This window comes from Manis javanica, chromosome X (assembly GCF_040802235.1).
Source record: "Manis javanica isolate MJ-LG chromosome X, MJ_LKY, whole genome shotgun sequence".
In the NCBI taxonomy this organism is placed as follows: Eukaryota; Metazoa; Chordata; class Mammalia; order Pholidota; family Manidae; genus Manis; species Manis javanica.
In genome coordinates this window covers 73,328,790-73,355,520 of record NC_133174.1, presented here as the reverse complement: position 1 = coordinate 73,355,520, position 26,731 = coordinate 73,328,790, and the positions used below count along the sequence as shown (strand labels likewise).

The following is a 26,731-nucleotide window of genomic DNA, read 5'->3' as shown; positions in this document are numbered from 1 at the left end:
GGGAATGGAGAGAGTGAGTGCTTTGGTATCTCTTTTTATAAGAATACTAATTCTATTGGGTCAGGGCCTAGGTTTATGACCTCATGTAATGTAATTATCTCCATAAAAGCCCTATTTCCAGGTAAGATCACATTGGGGTTTGGGGCTTCAATATATGAATTTGGGAGGGGGAAGACAAAAACATTCAGTGTATAACAGGAGATTAACAAGTTAATCATTGGTGTGGGACAAGAAGTTCTCTGTCCTTTCTCCCCTTTCCATATTGAAACCTGGCTGGGGGTGCTGGTGGAGGTAGTGGTGTAAAACAGAGAAGACTAAAATACATTTGGGGGAGCAGAGGACTCAGAGAAGAGGGCAGCCGTGTTTTGCTTTTCAAGATGTTGCCTAGGTGGACTGCAACGCTTTCAGAGTAGCCTCAGGTGCATTGTGGCATCTGATCATTAATGTAGTTATGATTGGAAAGTATCCTAGTAGATTGGCCTGATTATCAAATGACAAAACTAAAACAATTTAGTAACGAATTTGATGTCCTTTATTTAAGGGAAAAAAATCAGTGGATTGGGGGAGCACAGTGCCTCACAAGTAGTTGAACACTGTTCCTGAGAGATTTGGGGGCAAGATTGAGTTTTATAAAACATTAAAAGAAGCAACATGGAATCAGGGCATAATTTACTAGCAAGATTAGGATTTCCTTTTAAGACTAGCAGGTCCTACTTTTAGGGTAAATTAAGCTAGTTAAAGCTAAATTGGAAGATTGTAATTGGTGTATGTTAAGATTCCTTGATGGGTATATCCCATAAATTCAGGTTGACTTATATTTAGATTTGTGGTGGGAACCAGACCACTAGGTTGGCTTTCATTTTGTGGGTCCTGATATACATATTAATTTTACTGGGACAAAGTCCTTTTTGCTCCAACAAGCAGAAAGAAAGACTGGAAGTTCATATGTTCTACCCACCCAACACATACACACAAGGGACACATAATGCCCAAGAGGAGGACAGTAAACCAGAAGGGGCCTCACAGTTGAGAAGAAAAATATGCAGATCATAGTAGTGAAAGGGGATGTGCTTGTGTATGTGTGTGTATGTGTGTGTGTGTGTGTGTATGTGTGTGTGTGTGTGTGTGTAGTATCTGAGGACTAACTGCTCAAACTTCTCAATGGGAGCCAGCATTGTAGAGGCATCTACAGAGAACCAGATACCCTATCCCAGCATGATATGTAAGTTTTACCACCCTTAAACTTTATAGCATCTCTTAAAGGAAAGTGTAGAAGAAGGAGAAATAATTTGTACCTAACTATGCTTAAATCATAAATCAGAAAAGCTTGATGAACAGTGGATTAATTTTTTGTTAATAGGCAGAAGAGCTCAGAATCATAGAAACAAGTCCTAGCAAATGAAAGAGGTTATACTTTTTGCACACCTGAATTGATTCAAAGATAAGCAAAAACAAAAATAAAAAATACAAAGAATACCTGGATACCCTTTACTCAGATATATATATTGTTAATAAATAGAATGTTAATAATAGTTCTATTTATGTACTCTCTTGAGAGATTACATACATACGTACATATGGGAGAGAGAGAAATACATATAGATAATTTCATAACTTCTCTTCGGAACCATTCAAGGCTAAGTTATATGCATCATGTTCCTAAAAATATGATACAATTCTTTACCTAACATCTTTCATATCCCAATTTTGTCAATTGGCCTAAAAGTATCCTTTATAGCATTGCTCCTTTCCAATTGAGGATCCAGCCTAGCATGAGGTATCACACACAGTTGTTGTATCTTGTTAGGCTCCTTCAATCTGGAACAGTTCCACAGCCTTTCTTTGACTTTCAATCGTTGATTCCAGGTGTTGCCTGATTTTTCCCTGGTAAAATTACTGTTTTTTTCCCTCCTTTCTAACTAGTAAGCAGTCTGTGGGGAGTCACTTTAAGACCATGAAAATGTCCTACTCCTCATTATAATTTCTTTCAAGATCCAGCCGCCGTTTATAATTCTTGCCTGATCCAAACTTTACTATGATTGTTGTAAAATGATTTTTTCAGCTCCAGTACTCCCTCTGCATTTGCCAGTTAACCCTCAACATGCTACTTCAAGGAAGAGCCCTTATTCCATTTTTATTTATAGGGTTAACCCTCAAACAACATACATTTGAACTGTGTAGGTCCACTTATGTGCAGATTTTTTCAATAAATATATTGGAACAATTTTTGGAGATATGTGGTAATTTGAAAAAACATTTTCTTTTCTCTACCCTACTTTATTATAAGAACACAGTATATAATACATACAACATACACAATATGTGTTAATTGACTTTATGTAATCAGTAAGGCCAACAGTAGGGTATTAAGTAGTTAAATTTTGGGCAAGTCAAAAGTCATATGTGGATTTTTGACTGCATGGAGATTTTTGACTGCATGGGGGCCAGTCCCCCTAATGCCTGTATTGTTCAGGGTCACCTGTGTATTTATCTGTTATTTTCAGTGTGTACTCATGAATTTTTTTATCAAAGGCTCACTTAATTATTTTAGTGTTCATATTGTTTCAGATTTGGCTAGTGGGAGCCTTTCAAGTATACTGGTGATGTACTCCCAATAAAATAAAAATATTATTTTTACATTTTTGGTTTAACCAGATGGTCTAAACTTATCTGTGTCTACACTATCTAGTTCTGGAGTCAGCCATTTCTCCAAATATCTCTGAGAAAGAGTTTTTTATTACTGTAGTTGTTGAGTTAAATGTTTCGAGAGAATTAAGGTCTCAGGCTTTAGTTATTATGTTGTCAATCTATTTTCTTTCTTCTTTTTACATTTCACTGACATTCCAATAAGAATGACTCACTTTGACTGGGTTGAAAGAGGCATTAACTTGGAAATTCCTCACTAAAAACTTTCTCCTCACTATATTACGTAGACCTAAATTAGCAATTGAAAATTTCATTTTCAGTTTGAGCACCTGTATAGTTTTGTATATGCATGCCTATTAAATATATTCAAGTACATGTATTCACCAATGTATATAATGCAAGAATACAGAAACTAAATTACACTATGTCCTATTTCTTCCAAATTACATGGGATGAGTTTTAACTCTTTGGAAGAAAGGACAAGACAAAAGCACATAAGAAAGTGTAATTTCCAATGTTTAAAAATATTTTTCAGTACAACTCTTCCATAAAGAAATAAATTAATAACCTGGATTTTTCGTGGTACTGCATGGGGCTCCAGGTATATTGTGCATCATCATACTGGAAAAGAAAGACTTGTTATAAGCCAAAGCCATAGACAAGTAAAGATTTTGTATGAAACCATTTAGTTATAGCAAATGCTTTTTCCTGGAGCAATCTAATAAGAGGTGAGGATGGCAGTGCATCACTTATGGGAAGGCAGAAAAACTGTGATCTGGTTGATGAAGTGCACTAACCATAGCATTTCTGGCTCTAAGAATAGTCCATGCTAACAATAACTATCTTTTCTGAAGCCATGAGAGGCTGAAAAAATGAATATGGGCTCTTTGCCGCATAGAAATGAGAGAGTTCCATTTCTAGGGAACCATTTTTCTCTGTCTTGGAAGAGAATAGCCAGGCTATTCAAAAAGCAATGAAAAAGGGGAGGTTTGAAAGTTACATGCACACTAATGTGTGCTCTGGCTGCAGTCAGTCCTCTGTAATCTTGGGGAGGAGTACAGTGTCATTCACAGGAAATTAAAATTTCAAAGAATGAATTTAACTATGTAGTAGAGAATGTGCTTCTTCAATCAAATAGACTACAGCCATGTGATTGAGAATATCTTCATTATTAATCCCCCCCAATTTTTTTGATTCAGGATTGCTTGTGTAAAACAATGCAAGGTGAAATTTGTAAGGGAAAACCCTGTGACATTTGATAATGTTATTTCTCCAGGTATCAGCATCTCCCTTTGACCTGTGAGAGACAGCAATATCTCTCAAAGCAATTTCAAACCTAAGAAGTTATACCTTGTGCAAACCAAATCTAAGAAATAACTTCAACATTAGCCAGGATACCAGACTGTGACACTGCACTTACTACAGAGGCCCTGAATAATCATGGTCATCTAGTAGCTGGCTCTCTGCAGCTCTGCATGAGAGATATGTTCTATGTTAATTTCCAGAATAAATCTTTTCTTGTTCAAGACAGCAAATTTTCACCTTCATCATTTTCATCCTTTGAGCATTAATTAAGCAACTGTGTCCTACCTAGGAACTGCTGAAGGAACTGGCATAATAGAAAACAGGTCCTTCATGGTGACTTATAGACAACTTATAGACCCCTGTCATGTGACTGACATTTTATAAATATATACTATGCTTTTAGGCCCTACAACATTTCCTACTACCTATTGAATGTCTCCATTTGGATGTTCCTCATACCTCACACTTAGTAAGTCCAAAAATGAACTCATTTTCCTACTGAAGCGTACTTATCCTTCTGACTTACTTCTGGACTTGGAAGCTTCAACATCTCAGTGTCATCTTTGACTCTTCTTTAAACCCCAAACTCAGTCATAATACACATTCTGGGGATTCTTCCTTACACTGTCTCTAACACTCAAATCATACATTCAGTCTCCATCACCATCAGCCTGGCTCAGGCATTTACTACTTCATCTGTGAATAAGTGCCACTCCCAAATGAAGATTTCATATCCACTCACTCCTATGTCCCAGGAGGAAAATTCTTGAACTGCTACCCTCATCTTTTATTCCCCAACAAACTCACGGGAGGCTAAAATATTATGAAACTCCCCACAGAAATATAGACCATGGTTTCTACACTACATGGTGATATTTGGGTATTGCCTTTGGGAAGGAAGGGAAAGAGGTTCACAAGATGGTCTTCCTGGTGTGTCAGAGAAGGATTTTCTGTTTCTTCCATTCATTTAACTATTTCCCATCCTCAACCATAAGAAAAAAATGAATCTTAAAATTATATAAAAAAGTTAGGTTTAAAACATAATATTAAAGAAAGGTTGTTTTGCCTTAAAGATGGTCCACTCTGAAGACTCTGAAAGGTTTACATCTACTCCCTCAGAGGACTATATGGAGCCCTTATTATCACACAAAAAGTCTGATTCTGTCAGTTATATTTAGGTGCCAAGCATCCACTGATGGATTTTGGGCAGCTCCCCACTCAGGAATGGTCCATATCAGGATGAAAGACACATAGACACCTACAAATATGAAATAAAGTTATTACTCACACGGGAAACAGCAAAAATATTCCCCAAAGAGATGGGCTCAGGTTCAATGCAAAGCAAAACTAGAGTGAAGGGAAGAATAGGTGGCTTTGGGGTTTTTTTGTGGATAAGTGGTGGGGCTGCAGTAGAGGGACCAGGTTTGAAATTTCTGAGTGCCAAGCACCAGAGGGAGTGCGGGCATTTTTATCAGATTACTCAGACATGGGACAAAGGAAAAGGGGATATGGAATCACAATATACCCCTGATTATTAACTGATGCTCTAACTTTACATAATCAAATTTAAATTTGCTCAATAAGAATTTTAGAACCTAATAACTAAATAGTATATTCTAAATAATACGAACAAACCTTGAAATCAATAAACTCAAAGACAATTTCTAATCAAATCACCTCAGTCTGAAGGAGACAACCAAGAAAATAAGTCAGTGAGAGTCCATAACATTTGTTTATATATGCTAGTAATATTGTTTACTACTTTAATTTTTCTCTCACCTCTGGAATGATTTTAATAGAGGAATTGGACATTTCTTATTTTAGTTTGCTGTAGGATTTTATGAGCACCAAGAAAAGCTCCACTTATCCTGGAAATAGTAATTACTCAAAAGAAACTTGTAATGTAGATAACCGTAAAGAGTCCACAGAAAACCTATTAGAATAAATGAAATCAGCAAAGTTTCAGGATACAAAGTCAACACACAAAAATCAGTTGTATTTATTTACACTAAAAGAACCACCCAAAAAGAAAATTAAGGAAACAATCCCATTTATAATAACATAAAAAATATTTAGGAATAAAGTTATCCAAGAAGGCAAAAGACTTATATGTTGAAAACGTGTACAAAACATTGTTGAGATAAACTAATGAAGACATAAATAAATGGAGAAACATTCTGTGTTTATACATTGGAAGACATAATATTGTTGAAATGTATGTTCTGCTTGTATTAGCCAGGGTTCTCCAGAGAAACAGAACCAATAGGATGTATATCTATAATTATAATATATAGATATATATGTATAGTGATAGATAGATGATAGATAAAGAGATTTATTATAAGGAATTGGCTCACTTGATTATGGGGGCTGACAAGTCCCAAGATATACAGTCATCAAACTGAAAACCCAAATCTGTCAGGCCCTGAACCCAAGAAGAGCCAATGTTTTCATTCAAATCTAAAGGCAGGAAAAAAACGATGTCTCAGCTCAAAGAAAGTCAGGCAGATGTTCCCCCTTACTCAGACTTTTTGTTCTATTTATGTCATCAACTGATTGGATGAGGTCCACCCATAGGGAGCAATCTGTTTTACCCAGTATAGTGGTTCAAATGTTAGTCCCACCCACAAACCCCTTTATAGATACACCAGAATAATGTCTGACCAAATATCTGGCAACCCAATGGCCAACTTAATATGGCACATAAAATTAACCATCACACTACCCAAAGCAATCTATATATTCATTGCAACACCTTTCAAAATCTCAATGGCATTTTATTCAGAAGTAGAAAAAGAAATGTAGAGTTCATCTAGAATCTTAAGGCACCCAAGATAGCCAAAGGAATCTTGAAAGAGAAGAAGGAAGTTGGGCCACTCATAATTCCTTACTTAAAAATTTACTGCAAAGCTACAGTAATCAAAATAGTGTTGTATGGGTATAAAGACAGACAAACACAAATGAAACAGAGTAGAGAGCACAGAAATAAACCCTCATGTATATGATCAAATGGTTTTTGACAAAGGTGTCAAGACATAATGGGGAAAGATCATTCTCTTCAACAAATGGTATTGGGAAAACTGTATATTTGCATGCAAAAGAATGAAGTTGAACAATTACCTTGCATCATATAGAAATTAACTGAAAATAATTTAAAGAACTAAACCTAAAACCTTAAAGTATAAAACTCCTACAAGAAAACATAGGGGGAAACTTCATGACATTGGATTTCTTGGATATGACACCAAAATCATGGGCAAGAAAAGAAAAAATAGACAAATGGGACTACTTTGAACTTAAAACTGTTTATCAAAGGAAACAACATAGTAAAAAAGCAACTACTGGAGTGGGAGAAAATATTTTCAAATCATATATCAGATAAGAGATTAATATCTAGAATATATGAAGAACTTCAATAACAAATAAGCCCACTAAAATATGGGCAAAAGATCTGAATACACATTTCTCCAAAGAAGATATACAAATGGCAACAAGCATATAAAAAGGTGTCTGACATCACTCATAATTAAAGAAATATAAATCAAAACCACATTGAGATATCCCCTCATTAGAATGGCCATTATCAAAAACAAACAAACAGAAAATAATGACTGTTGGCAAGGATGTGGAGAAATTGGAACCCTTGTGCATTACTAATGGGAATGTAAAATGTGCAGCTTCTATGAAAATTGGAGATTCCTCAAAAAATTAAAAAGTTAAACTACCATATGATCCAGCTGTTCCATGTATGGGTAGTTAACCAAAAGAATTGACAGCAGTGTCTCAAGGAGATATTTACACACTCACGTTTATTATCACAATAGCCAACAGGCAGAAGCAACCGAGATGTTCATTGACAGGTGAATGTATAAAGAATATACATGATATATATGCAATGGAGTATTATTCAGCCTTAAAAAAAGAAGGAAATCTGATCACATGTACAACATGGATGAGCCTTAAGGGCATTATACTAAGTAAAATAATCCAGTTACCAAACTAAAAATACCATATGATACCATTTATACAAGATATCTAAAGTAGTCAAATTCATATTGATATTGAAGAGGGAAGGGACAGAAAGCAAACAATCCTGGAGGTTTCCAGGGCTTGGGAGGTGGGAGAAACACAGAGTTGTTTTAGAATAAGTATAGAGTTTTAATTTTGCAACATGAAAAAGTTCTGGAAACCTGTATCACAACGATGAGAGTAAACTTAACACTACTGAACTGTACACTTAAAAATGCTAAGATGGTGAATTAAAGATGATGGCATAAGAGGTGAGACAGAGGCCTCCTCCCAAAACCACATATAATAGGAAAGTATACTTAATACAACTAATTCTAAAAGAGCAACAAGAAAGAAGGCTGCACCAGACTGCATGCACCTGGAGAAAAGAACAGACCTCATGGAATAGGGTAATGTACCAAAGCCATGATCTGGCAGGACCCGAACCCATCCCCCACCCCAGCTCACTGGTGGGAGGAAGAGAGATGGAGTGGGGAGGGGGTGGAAGCCTAGGACTACTAAATACCCAGTCCTGGAGATCTGATATGGGAATACAAACCTACACTGCATGGATATTAGTGGGGTTGGAAAGCTAAGACAGGTGGAATACATGGAGAGAGTAAGATTCCAGCTGCTTGTGGAAAACAGGGATCCACATCCTGCTACTCTGGGACAAAAGAAAGTCAGGCAGCCTGAGAGACTTCCTAACAGCAAGAGGGCTGCTAAATGGGCAAGGATTGCACAAAGCTTGCTTCTCAGGAGAAAGGACAGGTGGACAGAATTATCCACATGCACTCTGCCCAGCAGGTTGGGAACTTTCAGGAGCTTCAGGTGCTCTATGCCCCTGGCTAGGCTATGCAGCTACGAGGTCCCCCACCATTACATGCAGCCTGCTGCACCTTCCTCCTGGCTGGCACCAGCTCACAAACTGGCAACCCCTGCCCTGGCATCAGGCCAGAGAGAGGGAGGCCCTGCCTATGGCAGCTACAAGCTAAAATCATAGAGGTTTACATCTGTGTGCTCAGCCCACTGGTTCTGACACTGGAGACACACATAGCAGCCAGGAAACAGGAAAAAGCACTTTCATCCCCCCAGGCACCAGTGCTACTCCCCTGCAGTCCCCAAAATCACTCCAGGGGCTGAACACCTCCAGAGAGTAGAGCTTCTGGGCATTAGAGTGTGCCACATACAAATATGAAACAAAGGAACCTGGTTCAAACCAAAATCCCACAAACACCAGAAAAAGAGAAAAGTGAAACTGAGCTCATCAATCTTCCTGAAAGAGATTTCAAAATAAAAATCATAAACACGCTCCTGCAGGTACAGGAAAATATTCAAGAAGTCAGGGTAGAATTCAGGACTGGGATTTAATCATTAAGGAATGCAACATATGAAATGAAACATACAATGGAGGGATTTAGAAGCAGATTAGATGTTGTAGAGGAGATGGTAAATGGACTAGAAATTAGAGAACAGGAATACAAAGAAGCTGAGGCAAAGAGAGAAAAAAGGATCTCTAGGAATGAATATATTGAGAGAACTGTGTGACCAATCCAAATAGAACAATATTTGCTTACAGGGGTACCAGAAGCAGGAAAGGAAGAAAAAAGGATAGAAAGTGTCTTTGAGGAGGTAATTGTTGAAAACTTCTACAATCTGGGGAAAGAGATACTCTCAGGCAATGGAAGTGCACAGATCTCCCAACACAAGGGACCCAAGGAAGACAATACCAAGACATATAATAATTACAATGACAAAGATCAAGGATAAGGACAGAATATTAAAAGCAGACAGAGAGAGAAAAAAGACCACATAAAAAGGAAAACCCATTAGGTTATCATCAGACTTCTCAGGAGAAACCTTACAGGCCAGAAGGGATTGACATGATGTATTTAATGCAATGAAACAGAAGGGTGTTGAACCAAAATACTCTAGCCAGCAAGATAATAATTTAAATTTGAAGGAGGGATTAAACAATTTCCAGATAAGCAAAATCTGAAAGAATTTATACCCCACAAACTATCTGTACAGTGTATTTTTGAGGGAATGCTGTAGATGGAAGTGTTCTTAAGGTTAAATAACTGTCGCCAGAGCAAATAAAACTTCAGTAAAGAAAGTAGAACAATTACTTACTAAGCAGATACAAAATAAAATCAACTACCCACAAAGTCAGTCAAGGGATAGACAGAGTACAGAATATAATACCTGATATATAAGAATGGAGGAGGAAGAAAAGGAGGGAAAAAAACCTTGAGATTGTGTTTGTAATAGCATGCTAAGTAAGCTAAATTAGACTGTTATATCATAAGGAAGTTGCCCTTGAACCTTTGGTAACCGTGAATCTAAAGCCTGCAATGGCAATATGTACATACCTATTAATAAGCATCCTAAATGTAAATGGTCTGAATGCATCAATCAAAAGACATAGAGTCAGTGAATGGATTAAAAAAACAAGATCCATTGATATTCTGTCTACAGGAGACTCACTTCAAACACAAAGACATACACAGATTAAAAGTGAAGGGATAGAAAGAGGTATTTCATACAAACAACAGGGAGAAAAAAGCAGGAGTTGCAGTCCTTGTATCAGACAAAATAAATTTGAAAACAAAGAAAGTAACAAGAGACAAAGAAGGACACTACATAATGATAAAGGAGTCAGTGCAACAAGAGCATATAACCATTATAAATATGCACCCTACACATGTGAAACAAATACCAACAAAATTAAAGGGGGAAATAGAATGCAATGTATTCATTTTCGGAGACTTCAACACACCACTCACAGCAAAAGACAGATCAACCAGACAGAAAATAAGGAGACAGAAGCGCTGAACAACACATTAGACCAGATGGTCCTAACATACATTTACAGAACACTACACCCAAAAGCAGCAGAATACACATTCTTCTCAAGTGCACATGGAATATTTTCAATAACAGATAATATATTAGGCCACACAAAGAGCTTCAGTAAATTCAGAATGATTGAAATTGTGCCAACCAGTCTCTCAGACCACAAAGGTATGAAACTTGAAATAAATTATGCAAAGAAAATGAAAATGGCCACAAACACATGGAGGCTTAACAACATGCTCCTAAATAATCATTGGATAAATGATCAAATAAAAAAGAGATCAAGCAATATATGGAGACAAATGACAACAATAATTCTACACCACAAAATCTGTGGGATATGACAAAGTCTGTGCTAAGAGGGAAGGATATTGCAATACAGGCCTACATCAGGAAAGAAGACCAATCTCATATGAACAGTCTAAAATTGCAATTAATGAAATTAGACAATGAAGAACAAATGAGGCCAGAGTCAGTAGAAGTAGGGACATAATGAAGATAAGAGCAGAAATAAATAAAATCGAGAAGAACAAAACAATAGAAAGAATCCATGAAAGCAGGAGCTGGTTCTTCAAGAAAATAAACAATAGATAAACCCCTAGCCAGACTTATCAAGAAAAAAAGAGAGTCTACACATATAAACAGAAGGAAATGAGAATGGAAAAATCATTACAGACACCACAGAAATACAAAGAATTATTGGAGAATACTATGAAAAATTATATGCTAACAAACTGGATAACATAGAAGAAATGAACAACTTTCTAGAAAAATACAATCTTCCAAGGCTGACCCAGGAAGAAACAGAAAATCTGAGCAGACCAATTACCAGCAATGAAATTGAATTGGTAATCAAAAAGCTACCTAAGAACAAAACCTCTGGATCAGAGGGCTTCACTGCAGAACTTTAACAAACATTTAGTGAAGACCTAATATCCATCCTCCTTAAAGTTTTCCAAGAAGTAGAGGAGGAGGGAATTCTTCCAAACTCATTCTATGAGGTCAGCGTCACTCTAATACCAAAATCAGGCAAAGGCACCATCAAAAAAATAAAACAATAGAAAGAATCCATGAAAGCAGGAGCTGATTCTTCGAGAAAATCCATCGATATGCTGTCTACAAGAGACTCACTTCAAACACAAAGACATACACAGACTAAAAGTGAAGGGATGGAAAGAGGTATTTCATGCAAACAACAGGGAGAAAAAAAGCAGGAGTTGCAGTCCTTGTATCAGAAAAAATAGATTTGAAATCTCCCTCATGAACATAGATGCAAAAATACTCAACAAAATATTCACAAACCGAATTCAAAAATACATCAAAAGGATCATACACTATGACCAAGTGGGATTCACCTCAGGGATGCAAGGATGGTACAACATTTGAAAATCCATCAACATCATCCACCACATCAACAAAAAGGACAAAAACCATATGATCATCTCCATAGATGCTGAAAAAGCATTCAACAAAATTCAACATCCATTCATGATAAAAACTCTCAATGAAATGGGTACAGAGGGCAAGTACCTCAGCATAATAAAGGTCATATATGAGAAACACACAGCTAACATCATGCTTAACAGTGAGATGCTGAAAGCTTTTCCTTTAAGAAAGGGAACAAGACAAAGATGCACACTCTCTCCACTTTTATTCAACACAGTTTGGAAGATCCTCACCACAGCAATCAGAAAACACAAAGAAATAAAAGCCATCCAGATTGGTAAGGAAGAATTTAAACTGTCACTGTTTGCAGATGAAATGATATTGTACATAAAAAGCCTGAAGCATTAACTCAAAACCTACTAGATCTAATATCTGAATTCAGCAAAATTACAAGATACAAAGTTAGTACACAGAAATCTGTTGCATTCCTATACACTAATGGTGAACCAGCAGAAAGAGAAATCTGGAAAACTATTCCATACACAATTGCATCAAAAAGAATAAAATACCTAGGAATAAACCTAACCAAGGAAGTAAAATACCTCTACCCTTAAAACTTCAACACACTCATGAGAGAAATTAAAGAACATACTAATAAATGGAAATACATCCCGTGCTCATGGATAGGAAGAATTAATATTGTCAAAATGGTTATCCTTCCTAAGGCAATATACAGATTTAATACAATCCTTATCAAAATAGCAACAGCACTCTTCAATGAGCTAGACCAAATAGTTGTAAAATTAATATGGAAATACAAAAGACTGCAAATAGCCAAGGCAACCTGAGACTGAAGAATAAAGCTGGGGGGATTATGCTCCCTGACTTCAAGCTCTACTACAAAGCCACAGTAATCAAGACAATTTAGTACTGGCACAAGAACAGACCCATAGACCAATGGAACAGACTAGAGAGCCCAGATATAAACTCAAAGATATATGGTCAATTAATATACAATAAAGGACCTTGGACATACAGTGGGGAAATGGCAGCCTCCTGAACAACTGGTGTTGGTAAAACTGTAAAGCTACATGCAAGAGAATGAAACTGTATTATTGCCTAACTCTATACAGAAAAGTAAATTCGAAATGGATTAACGACCTGAATGTAAACCATAAAACTCTTAGGAGAAAACAGGCAAAAATCTCTTGAATATAAACATGAGCAACTTTTTCCTGAATGCATTTCCTTGGGCAAGGGAAACAAAAGCAATAATGAACAAATGGGACTACATCAAACTAAAAGCTTCTGTACATCAAAGGACACCATCAACAGAACAAAAAGACATCCTACAGATTGGGAGAATATGTTTGTAAGTGACATATCTGGCAAGGGTTTAACATCCAAAATACATAGAGAACTCACATGCCTAATTACCCAAAAAGCCAATAATCCAATTAAAAAGTGGGTGTAGGATATGAACAGACCCTTCTACAAAGAAGAAATTCAGATGGCCAACAGGCACATGAAAAGATACTACACTTTGCTAATTATCAGGGAAATGCAAATTAAAACCACAATGAGATATCACCTCACAGCAGTTAGGATGGCCAACATTGAAAAGACAAGGAGCAACAAATGCTGGTGAGGATGAGGAGAAAGGGGAACCCTCCCAGACTGCAGGTGGGAATGTAAATTAGTTCAACCCTTGTGGAAAGCAATATAGAGGTTCCTAAAAAAACTCAAAATAGAAATACCATTTGACCCAGAAATTCCACTCCTAGGAATTTACCCAAAGAAAGCAAGATCTCACATTCAAAAGGCATAGGCACCCTATGTTTATTGCAGCACTATTTACAATAGCCAATATATGGAAGTAACCTAAGTGTCCATCTGTAGATGAATGGATAAAGAAGAGGTGGTACATATACACAGTGGAATACTATTCCGCAATAAGAAGAAAACAAATCCTACCATTTGCAGCAACATGGATGGAGCTAGAGGGTATTATGCTCAGTAAAATAAGTCAGGTAGAGAAAGACAAGTACCAAATGATTTCACTCATTTGTGGAGTATAGCAACAAAGCAAAACAGAGGAACAAGCAAAAACGGTAGACTCATAGACACCAAGAAGGGACTAGTGGTTACCAAAGGGAAGAAGGGTTGGGGAGAGTGAGTGGGGATAGAGAAGTGAACTAAGGGGCACTATAATTCACAAACACAACATAGGTAGGTCACCAGGATGGTAGTATAGCACAGAGAATACAATTAATGACTCAATAACATCTTACTATGCTGATAGACAGTGATCTCAGTGAAGGGGGTGAGGTCTTGATAATATGGGTGAATGTTGAACCACTGTTTTGTTTATGTGAAAACAACATAAGGTTGTATATCAATAATATTTTAATTAGATATACATTAAGGAAGTTTCTTTTTAAGGGAAAAAAAAATCTGTTCATGATACTCATTTACCAGGTTTCAGGTCATACTCTCACAGTTAAGACAAAGTATGTGGGTGCTATCCATACATGGCATAAGTATAACCCTTCCTTTATGTCTTGACACATCTGGAAGATGACCCTGCTCAGCAGGTCATGAATATACCTGAAGTTCAAAGAAAGGTACAAAACATTAATTTTTTGAGTTGCCTTTCAACTGATTCAGAGTCACCTCATTCGGGCATCTGGGAATTCTCTTTCCCTTTGGTCTTTCTCCCTCCTTATTTTTTAATCCTCTTCCTTCTCCCATAGTTCTAACTCTAGTCTCATGGTCATGGGAACAGTCATTCCTTACTCCATCTTGGGAGGATTTAAGTAGTGCTTCATAACCCTATGTATGGAGAAGTTTAGGTCTTTCAACACTTAGAAATGATGTAGAGTTCCAGCAAGCAAACTAAAGGGACTATTCTTCTAAAGGGAAAATTTCTGCTCTTATACCTTGGCTGTTTGCTCGTATGAAACAGTTCTCTGTAATTATATTACCCAAATGGCCACTGCTAACATTTTGACATTGTCATTAATTTCTACTTACTGAAGTCTATGCATGTATGTGTGTGAGTGTGTGTGTGTATATATATATGTATATATATATACATATACACATATGTATACATACATACATATTTAGGCAGAATTTGGAATAATGTTTTCTTGGCTTCAGGTATGAATGCCTTCCAATATAACTGAATCTTTGTTATTTTCTTATGTTTGATAGGATGATTTGATGTTCATTTATCTTCAGTTTCTTACTTCTCATCTAAAAATAAGTTTTGTAGCCAGTTTCTATTTTTTTAAAAAAAATACAGCTCTCCAAAAACATTATCATTAACTTGAGAGTGGCATTAAGGCTCTCAAGGGATTGCCAATGAGGTATAATGCTTTTGCTTATACAATGAATGTTAAGTTTCACCCAACCTAACATACAAACCATTTGATGGTGAGCATTTAAAGCTCTATAAGTAATAGGCAATATTACTACCTAACCAGCGCTAGGGAGTAACTTTATTGGAGACTTTGAGGACATTGTCAGTACCAGAGGAGACTAAGAATACTTCATTAACTCATCCAATTCCCTTGGCTCAGATCTCCCAATTCTAATTAACTGCTGGAAACATCAACAATTCAAAAGTGCTAAATAAATAAACCATTGTTTGCTGTCACACAATTAAGTTGCTAAATAGAGTGCTTAATATTTTTGAGGTGATGCCTCAGTGTTGATAAAAATTTTCTGAAAATATTAAAATAATGAAAAAACACAAGTGCTTTTCAGGAGAGTGGGAGTATCAGAGGAACATATACACAAAATTATATATTTTGTAACATTCTTTATGAATGAAATCATTCTTAGTACAGAAACCTAGAAATATTGTATTCATAATTTACTGTGTCCATGAAAGTTATCATGTTTGATTTAATATGAAGACATAGGAAAATATATCTGGATTTATGGAAAATATTTCTTCTACCTTTTTTTTCCTTTGTGAAATTGCAATGTCCTTGGTTTTCAGGGAATGAAGAAAGAGAATGGTATTTTTTATCACAGATATTTTTAGTTGCCTTGAAGTCTTCACAACATATCTTGATTTTTGAATTGGGGCAAATTGGGTTTAAAAAGAGATTTTCAATGTAATAAAGTACTGAATAGAATCAGGACAGAGAAAAAATTAATGTTGGTTGAGTACCTGCTCTGTGCCAGTCATTTCCTAAACACTTTTTATCATTTAATCCTTTGTAAAACTATGCAAGATAAATACTATTTTCAATTTTCAGATAAGGAAATTGCCTCAAAGGGAATGAGAGACTTCTCAGGGTTACTCAGATAGTAAATAGGGAAATTTCCCCTAAGCCTGTGTGTCTCAGATTGTAATGTGGTTAAGAATCTCTTGGGGAGTTTGTCAAGTACAGATTTCTATAACAATACTAAGGTATTCTGAATAAATACTTTTGGGGCAGGGCCCAGGAATCTGAATTTTTACAAACACGTATCATAACTCTATTGCAGGAGTTCCTATACCATACTTTGAGAAATACTGCCCTAATCCACATTTCTGCAGACAAAAGATAGTTTTCAGTGGGAAGACCTGCCCTATATAGATGTGTTTCACCTGTTTGGAATATTACTCCTGGGCCTTAACAGCCAGAGTATGCAGATAGTGTGTGGAGATGACCTGGAGGACAGAAGAACTGTGTTTTACCAAAGCTTCTTACATCAACTGCCACACATTCCTACCTGGCCTTGGTTGCTGGAAATGAGGTGTCCAACACCAAGTCGGCCCAGATGCCAATGAAAAGCCAAGCAGTGAGTCTAAAAGCTCTCCTCCATGCTCGTTAACCTCACCCCCAAAATAGGCCGCATACAGAAGATTTATAATAAAAATAGTATCAAAATTTTGAGTACCAACACTGAAAGCTAAAATACAATAGTGCAATGACTATAATACTTATAATCTGAGGCAAAAGGTTTTTCAACCTAGAATTTTATAACGACTCAATCAAATGTGAGCGTGTGAAAAATATATTTTCTACTCCTCAATCACAACATAGGTAGGTCACTGGGATGGTAGTACAGCAGAAAGAATACAATTAATGACTCTATAACATCTTACTATGTTGATAGACTGACCACAAGGGAGTGGGTGAGGATGTGATAATATGGGTGAATGATGAACCATTGTTTTGTGTATGTGAAACCAACATGGGATTGTTTATCAGTGATACTTTAAGAAATTTAGAAAAAGAAAATATATTTTCAGATATGAAGGACTCATAAAAACTATCTCCTATTATGCCTTCTCTAGAGACCTACTTGAGGATCTATTCCACCAAAAATGTAGAACAAACCAAGAGATTATTGGTTCTATGTAAGATGTAGTGAGTCATAATACACAAGTGCCAAGAGCAAACACAAGGAAGTAGAGAAAAAAAGATAAAATTTTAAACCACATTTTAAAATATGGGAGAGTATACACTAGTGAAAAGGCCAGTCACTTGTTTTCATCATTATAGAGCTTATAATTTAGAATATTATTCCCATATTCCTGAATACCAGCTGCTGTCATTTTTTTCTAGATCCTCACCTACTGAAGTGCCAGACTACAGCACTTCCTTTATGCCCTGTCCCTTTTGAATTCTGTGATGTAACCATACCACAGGTGTTGATGAAGAAACGAGCATAGGATATGAGTGTAAGAAGTGAGACCTTGTGATATGAACTATAGCTATTTAAATAAAACTTCAAAAGTCAGAATTACAATCATAGAATTTAATGTGAGCATATGAACAAAAACTGAAAAGTACCATGGAAGAATGAACATGGTATTTCTGCTGTGATTTTGTTAAGTAATAGGATTCTGGGTAAATCATGTCTTTTAATACAATATTGTTTGCATAGTTAGCAGACATGGAAGAGCAATTTGAGCAGCAAAGAATAGATAAACTGAAATTCCACAGAAGGAAGAGCTCTTCCTAAGAGAGCTGATGATCACCAGCTAATTCTGGGTGTGATATGAGGACTGACCTTGGCCTAGGCAGAGGGACTTTACTGGATAAAGAGAAACTAGAAAAGTCTATAGTGGTTTGTGCAATGCTGTATGAAAATTGGAAACTGGAGAAGCTCTAAAGGTATGGCTTGTTTTACCAAGAGGAATTTCCTAAGGTTCGGACAGTGTGGATGTCTTGGGGGATGGGCTGGAATCTTCTAAAAGAGAAAAATTTCCTGATGTCTCATGTTGCTTAAAAGATAACTTCCTCTTTGTCAGCTGCCTGCTACAAACATAGCCACTCTCCCTTTCAAGACATTTGACAGTTTTTGAAACTGTGTGGTACAGATGAGAAAATGGCCAAAGTCAAAGCCTCCAATATGCAAAACTGATCTCTGTCAGTCTTTTAGAGCTAAGGAGGGACAGCCTTGCAAGATTTTCATTCAGAAGACAAGAGCAACTCCTAAGGAATAGGGATTATCCAGACATTAACTGAATCTTACTAAAACTGTAGCATACATACCACTCACATCAATCTCTTACTGCATTTATGTGATTAGCCTCCTACCTTATCTGCCAATGAAAAAACTCCTCTGATGAGTAATATCATCTGAATCTTCTACAGTTCTTCTATACACAATGTCTGGCTTATAATAAAACTTTACTAGACAGAGACAAGAAAATACAGCATAAATCATGAGAAGAAATAAACAATAGCATAAGTATAGATCATCCAAATACTAGAGTTAGCTGACAAGTAATGTAAAATATTCATAATTAACAGATTAAAGAATATAGGTAAAAAGATGGACAAAATGGATGAAAATACAGGAAAGTCCATCAGATAATTAGAATCTATAAAAACATCACATTATTCCAGAGAAAACATACAAATGGTCAACAGTTACATGAAAAGGTGCTCAACATCACTAATTATCAGAGAAATGCAATTGAAAACCACAATGAGGTATCACCTCACACCTGTTAGAAAGACCATTATCAAAAAAGGAAAAGATAAATGATGGTGAGGATGTAGAGAAAGAGAACCGTGGTGCAGTGCTGCTGGGAATGTAAATTGGTGCAGCTATGGAAATCAGTACAGAGGTTCCTCAAAAAATTGAAAATATAACTACCATGAGATCCAGCAATTCTACTTCCTTTTTCTAAAGAAAATGACTCAGTAGCTGGTATTTATTCAAAGAAAATGAAAACACTCACTTGAAAAGATACATCCTCATGTTCACTGCAGTATTCTTCACAATAGTCAAGATATGGAAGCAACTTAAGTATCCATAGATGGATGAATGGATAAAGAAAATGTGGTATATACACATACATACATAGCTGTTGACAATTTGGATGTCTTCTTTGGAACAGTGTGACCTTTATTATGGTGAGGTCCATTCCCTCTATACCCACTTTCTTGAGAGTTTTTATCATAAGTGGATATCAGATTTTGTCAATTGCTTTTTCAGCCTCTATTGAGGCGATCATTTGATTTTTTTTGTCCTTCATATTGTAATTTTGGTGTATCACATTGATTGACTTTCAGATATTGAAGCATCCAGGCATCCTAGAATAAATCCCATTTGATCATGGTGTATGATCCTTTTAGTGATTATTCAGTTTGGTTTGCTAATATTTTGTTGAAGAATTTTGCATGTATGCTCATCTAGGGTAAGAAAATTAGCCTGCAATTTTCCTTTCTTCTGGTGTCCTTGTCTGGTTTTGAAATTATTATCAGGGTAATTCTGGTTTTGTGAAAGGAATTTGAAAGTGTTTCCTCTTCCTGTTTTTTGGAAGAGTTTGAGGAGGACTCATATTAATTTTTTAAATATTTGGTAGAAGTCACCAGTGAAGCCATCTGGTTCTGGATCTGGGGGGAGAGTTATTTGATTACTGATTCAATCTCCTTATTAGTTATCTTTCAGATTTTCTATCTCTTCATCACTCAGTCTTCAAGTGATATATGTTTCTAGGAATTTATCCATGTCTTCTAGGTTGTCCAATTTGTTGTTGTATAATTGATTGTAGTAGTCTCTTATGATACTTTGTATTTCTGTGGTATCAGTTGTAATGCCTCTTCTTTCACTTAAGATTTTCATTGAGTCCTCTCTTTTTCTCTTGGTATGTTTATCTAAAGGGTTGTCAATTTTGTTTACATTTTCAAAGACTTAGCTCTTGGTTTCACTAATCTCTACTGTTTTTAATCTCTATTTGATATATTTCTGCTGTGATTTTTGTTCTTTCCTTCCTTCTATGAACTTTGGGCTTTGCTTATTCTTCTTTTTCTAGTTCCTTGAGGTATAAAGTTAAGTTATGTATCTTAGATTTTTCTTATTTCTTGAGGCAGGCATTTATTGCTATGAACTTCCCTATTTGAACTGCCTTTGTTGCATCCCATAAGTTTTGGTATGTTACATTCCCATTTTCATTTGTCTCAATGTGTTTTTTGCTTTCTCCATTGCTTTTTTAGATGACCCATTAGTTTTTCAATAGACTGTTGTTTAATCTCCACATTTTTGTAAATTTTCTAGTTTTTTCTTCATGTAACTGATTTCTAGTTTAATACCATTGTAGTTGTAAAAGATATTTGATGTGATAGGGAGCCAAGATGGCAGTGTGAGTAGAGCAGCAGAAATCTCCTCCCAAAACCACATTTATCTATGAAAATATAAGAAAGACAACTCTTCCTAAAATAGAGACCAGAGGACACAGGACAACATCCAGACCACATCCACACCTGTGCCTCGTGAAGGGGGTAAGATACAAGCCCTGGCCCGGTGGGACCCGAGTGCCCCTCCCCACCAGCTCCCAGCAGGTGGAGAGGAGTCAGCAGGGAGGGAGAAGGAACCCAGGACTGCTGAACACACAGCCCCAGCCATCCGGACCAGAGCACAGACACAGTGCATGCGTGGGGTCCTGGATACTAGGGAAACAGGGTGGCAGGACTGGTGAGCAGGTGCCTGAGGCCGAAAACAGACAACAAAGAAATGGAAGCGGCTTTTTTTCTTTTTTTTTTTGGTGAGTGCTTTTTGGAAGCCTTAAAGGGACAGGGACCCTAATACTAGGGAAACAAGGAAGCAAGACCAGTGAGTGGGTGCCTGAGACTGGCACCTGAGGACAAAGAAAATCATGCATTTTTCCTTTTTTTTAAAAAAATTGTTTATTTAATTTATTTATTTTTCTTTTGTTGTTGCTGTTGTTGTTTTGGTTTGGAGAGTGGTTTTTGGAAGTCTTAAAGGGGCAGGGCAGGACACTTAGCCCAGAGGCAGGGAATCTGGGGATCTCTGGGCACTCTAACCACCTGGGCAGCAGGGAGCACAGAGGCCCCTTACAGAGATAAATAGCCTCCTGGGCGCTCTCCCTCCAACGGGGCTCCACCATTTTGGAGCAGCAGCCCAAGCCAGGCCACGCCCACTGCAACAGCGGAGATAAACTCCATAGCAACCGGGCAGGAAGCAGACGCCCTGTCCGCTCACAGCTGCCAAGCACAAGCCATTAGAGGTCGCTATTCTCCCAGCAGAGGAAGGCCACAAACCAACAAGAAGGAAAGCTCTTCCAGCTGTCACTCTTACCAGCTCTGCAAACTATCTCTATCACCATGAAAAGGCAAAACTACAGACAAAGATCACAGAGTCAACACCTGAGGAGACAGACCTAACCAGTCTTCCTGAAAAAGAATTCAAAATAAAAATCATGAACATGCTGACAGAGATGCAGAGAAAAATGCGAGAGCAATGGGATGAGATGCAGAGAAAAATGCAAGAGCAATAGGATGAAGTCCGGAGGGAGATCACAGATGTCAGGAAGGAGATCACAGAAGTGAAACAAACCCTGGAAGGATTTATAAGCAGAATGGATAACATGCAAGAGGCCATTGAAGGAATAGAAACCAGAGAACAGGAACGTATAGAAGCTGACATAGAGAGAGATAAAAGGATCTCCAGGAATGAAACAATACTAAGAGAACTATGTGACCAATCCAAAAGGAACAATATTCATATTATAGGGGTACCAGAAGAAGAAGAAAGAGAAAAAGGGATAGAAAGTGTCTTTGAAGAAATAATTGCTGAAAACTTCCCCAAACTGGGGGAGGAAATAATCGAACAGACCACAGAAATACACAGAATCCCCAACAGAGAGGATCCAAGGAGGACAACACCAAGACACATAATAATTAAAATGGCAAGGATCAAGGACAAGGAAAGAGTTTTAAAGGCAGCTAGAGAGAAAAAGGTCACCTATAAAGGAAAACCCATCAGGCTAACATCAGACTTCTCGACAGAAAACCTACAGGCCAGAAGAGAATGGCATGATATATTTAATGCAATGAAACAGAAGGGCCTTGAACCAACGATACTGTATCCAGCATGACTATCATTTAAATATGAAGGAGGGATTAAACAATTCCCAGACAAGCAAAAGCTAAGGGAATTTGCTTCCCACAAACCACCTCTACAGGGCATCTTACAGGGACTGCTCTAGATGGGAGCACTCCTAAAAAGAGCACAGAACAAAACACACAACATATGAACAATGGAGGAGGAGGAATAAGAAGGGAGAGAAGAAAAGAATCTCCAGACAGTGTCTATAACAGCTCAATAAGCGAGCTAAGTTAGGCAGTAAGATACTAAAGACGCTATCATTGAACATTTGGTAACCACGAATCTAAAGCCTGCAATGGCAATAAGTACATATCTCTCAATAGTCACCCTAAATGTAAATGGACTTAATGCACCAATCAAAAGACACAGAGTAATAGAATGGATAAAAAAGCAAGACTCGTCTATATGCTGCTTACAAGAAATTCACCTCAAACCCAAAGACATATACAGACTAAAAGTCAAGGGATGGAAAAACATATTTCAGGCAAACCACAGTGAGAAGAAAGCAGAGGTTGCAGTACTAATATCAGACAAAATAGACTTCAAAACAAAGAAAATAACAAGAGATAAAGAAGGACACTACATAATGATAAAGGGCTCAGTCCAACAAGAGGATATTACCATTCTAAATATATATGCACCCAACACAGGAGCACCAGCATATGTGAAACAAATACTAACAGAACTAAAGAGGAAAATAGACTGCAATGCATTCATCTTAGGAGACTTCAACACACCACTCACCCCAAAGGACAGATCCACCGGGCAGAAAATAAGTAAGGACACGCAGGTACTGAACAACACACTAGAACAGGTGGACCTAATAGACTTCTATAGAACTCTACATCCAAAAGAAACAGGATATACATTCTTCTCAAGTGCACATGGAACATTCTCCAGAATAGACCACATACTAGCTCAAAAAAAGAGCCTCAGCAAATTCCAAAATATTGTAATTCTACCAACCAAATTTTCAGACCACAAAGGTATAAAAGTAGAAATAAATTCTACAAAGAAAACAAAAAGGCTTACAAACACATGGAGGCTTAACAACATGCTTCTAAATAATCAATGGTTCAATGAACAAATCAAAATAGAGAACAAGGAATATATAGAAACAAATGACAACAACAACACAAAGCCCCAACTTCTGTGGGATGCAGCAAAAGCATTCTTAAGAGGAAAGTATATAACGATCCAGGCACACTTGAAGAAGGAAGAACAATCCCAAATGAATAGTCCAACATCACAATTATCGAAACTGGAAAAAGAAGAACAAATGAGGCCTCAAGTCAGCAGAAGGAGAGACATAATAAAGATCAGAGAAGAAATAAACAAAATTGAGAAGAATAAAACAATAGCAAAAATCAACGAAACCAAGAGCTCATTCTTTGAGAAAATAAACAAAATAGATAAGCCTCTAGCCAAACTTATTAAGAGAAAAAGAGAATCAACACACGTCAACAGAATCAGAAATGAGAACGGAATAATCACAACAGACTCCACAGAAATACAAAGAATTATTAAGGACTACTATGAAAACCTATATGCCAACAAGCTGGAAAACCTAGAAGAATTGGACAACTTCCTAGAAAAATACAACCTTCCAAGACTGACCAAGGAAGAAACACAAAAGTTAAACAAACCAATTACGAGCAAAGAAATTGAAACAGTAATCAAAAACTACCCAAGAACAAAACCCCGGGGCTGGATGGATTTACCTCAGAATTTTATCAGATATACAGAGAAGATATAATACCCATTCTCCTTAAAGTTTTCCAAAAAATAGAAATGGAGGGAATACTCCCAAACTCATTCTATGAAGCCAACATCACCCTAATACCAAAACCAGGCAAAGACCCCACCAAAAAAGAAAATTACAGACCAATATCCCTGATGAACATAGGTGCAAAAATACTCAACAAAATATTAGCAAACTGAATTCAACAGTATATCAAAAGGATCATACACCATGAGCAAGTGGGATTCATCCCAGGGATGCAAGGATGGTACAACATTCGAAAATCCATCAACATCATCCACCACATCAACAAAAAGAAAGACAAAAACCACATGATCATCTCCATAGATGCTGAAAAACATTTGACAAAATTCAACATCCATTCATGATAAAAACTCTCAGCAAAATGAGAATAGAGGGCAAGTACCTCAACATAATAAAGGCCATATATGATAAACCCACAGCCAACATTATACTGAACAGCGAGAAGCTGAAAGCATTTCCTCTGAGATCGGGTGCAGCAGGCTGCTGCAGGGGGAGAATGGAGACGACCCAGACTTAGACGAACAGATCAGGCACGGATTCGGGGGATGACAGACAGAGCCCAAACGCAAGGGAGGTTTCAAGCTGCAAAATTTATTATTCAAACACTAAGATATATATCGTTCCTTTTTGCGGAACAGGGAACATAAGTTTTTTTTTTTTGGCAAAAGTTCAGAGGATTGCAATCTTAGCGATAAGCATTTTAACAGGACCTTCTCAGTTTCAAATTGTACAGGAAAGGGATATTTTTACTATTTGCGGTTACCATGCTAGACATTGTGGTTAATACATTATGATGTGCATTCTCAAAGCCAGTTTAGATTGTTTTCTAAAACTTGTAAAATTTCTCTCATAGTTCTAGGATGACCATAAACATTATATTTTATAGGATGAGTAGTTTTTCCATAATTAGCCAGAAATATAAACACTTGCCATCTCAATTGCCATTGTTGTTCTACTGTCAATGTGCATCATGGAGCACGTGCTCTTTTTATGCTTTCCCACCGGGAAAGATCTTGATACTTTATTCTCTTCCCGTATTATTTACCCATCTGTCTAAATTACTGTCATATACTCCTGTCCATGGGGTTGGGGCATCGGTAGGCCTAGGTCTATATGGACCTCTATATCTAGGGGGTTGCCACCATCTGTTGTTTATAAGATATTCTATGTTATTATTTCTAATCTTGACTACAAACCCCATGGTAAGCAGCTTCTGCTTTTCTGCCTCCAATTTATCTTCTGGAAGGTCCTTTCTTTTCCTAGAAGTTCTTTGAATCTTCAACTCTAACTTTTGTAACTCATCAAAATATCCCCAAATGTGTTCTTTGGGATTTTCAGCATTTGCAGTAAAAGATATGCTATAGGGGAACAATCATCTGGCAAGGTAACAAGCAAAGCAAGCTTATGCAATTTATTCTCTATGTGTTTTTCTATCTGGGGGAAGGAGGATGGGTCTGAGGTTGCCATGCTCAAGAACAGTGAGTTCACTGTCTGCTGGACCGGAACTTGTGGTTCCTCAGTTCCTGGATTATCTAATGGCACATCTCGATTCACTGAAGCAGGGGAAGTGCTGCAGACTGTTATGCCAAATATCAATAATACAAGGCACATTCCAGCCCCCATGCACAATATACCTGAACTGGAAAGCATGCTTCTGAGATATCTTTTTATGAGCATCTGCCAGGGACCTCCAGGAGATCTAGCCGCTCTTGGCGTGAACCTCGGGACTGGCAGCCATTCAAGCTCTTTGAATTCCATGCTGCACAGACTCCACTGGAGTTAGTGTGGCAATTGGGAACTAGACAGGGATGCCCACTCTCCCCACTGTTATTTAACATAGTACTGGAGGTCCTAGCCACAGCAATCAGACAAAACAAAGAAATACAAGGAATCCAGATTGGTAAAGAAGAAGTTAAACTGTCACTATTTGCAGATGATATGATATAGTACATAAAAAACCCTAAGGACTCCACTCCAAAACTACTAGAACTGATATTGGAATATAGCCTAGTTGCAGGATACGAAATTAACACACAGAAATCTGTAGCTTTCCTATACACCAACAATGAACCAATAGAAAGAGAAATCAGGAAAACAATTCCATTCACAATTGCATCAAAAAAAATAAAATACCTAGGAATAAACCTAACCAACAAAGTGAAATACCTATACCCTGAAAACTGCAAGTCACTCTTAAGAGAAATTAAAGGGGAGACTAACAAATGGAAACTCATCTCCTCACTCATGGCTAAGAGGATTAATATCATCAAAATGGCCATCCTGCCCAAAGCAATATACAGATTTGATGCAATCCCTCTCAAATTACCAGCAACATTCTTCAATGAACTGGAGCAAATAATTCAAGAATTCATATGG

General features: G+C 37.1%; 1 protein-coding gene across 1 annotated transcript in view; it reads left to right on the top strand.

The window, feature by feature from the left end:
* LOC140847351 (uncharacterized) overlaps nt 1–26,138 on the top strand; it is a 76,554-nt gene extending 50,416 nt beyond the window's left edge. The window contains exon 3 of the mRNA XM_073227509.1: nt 25,800–26,138. Within this exon, the coding sequence (XP_073083610.1) occupies nt 25,800–26,138 (339 nt within the window). The remainder of the gene's footprint in view (nt 1–25,799) is intronic.
* Nucleotides 26,139–26,731: the final 593 nt, after the last annotated feature.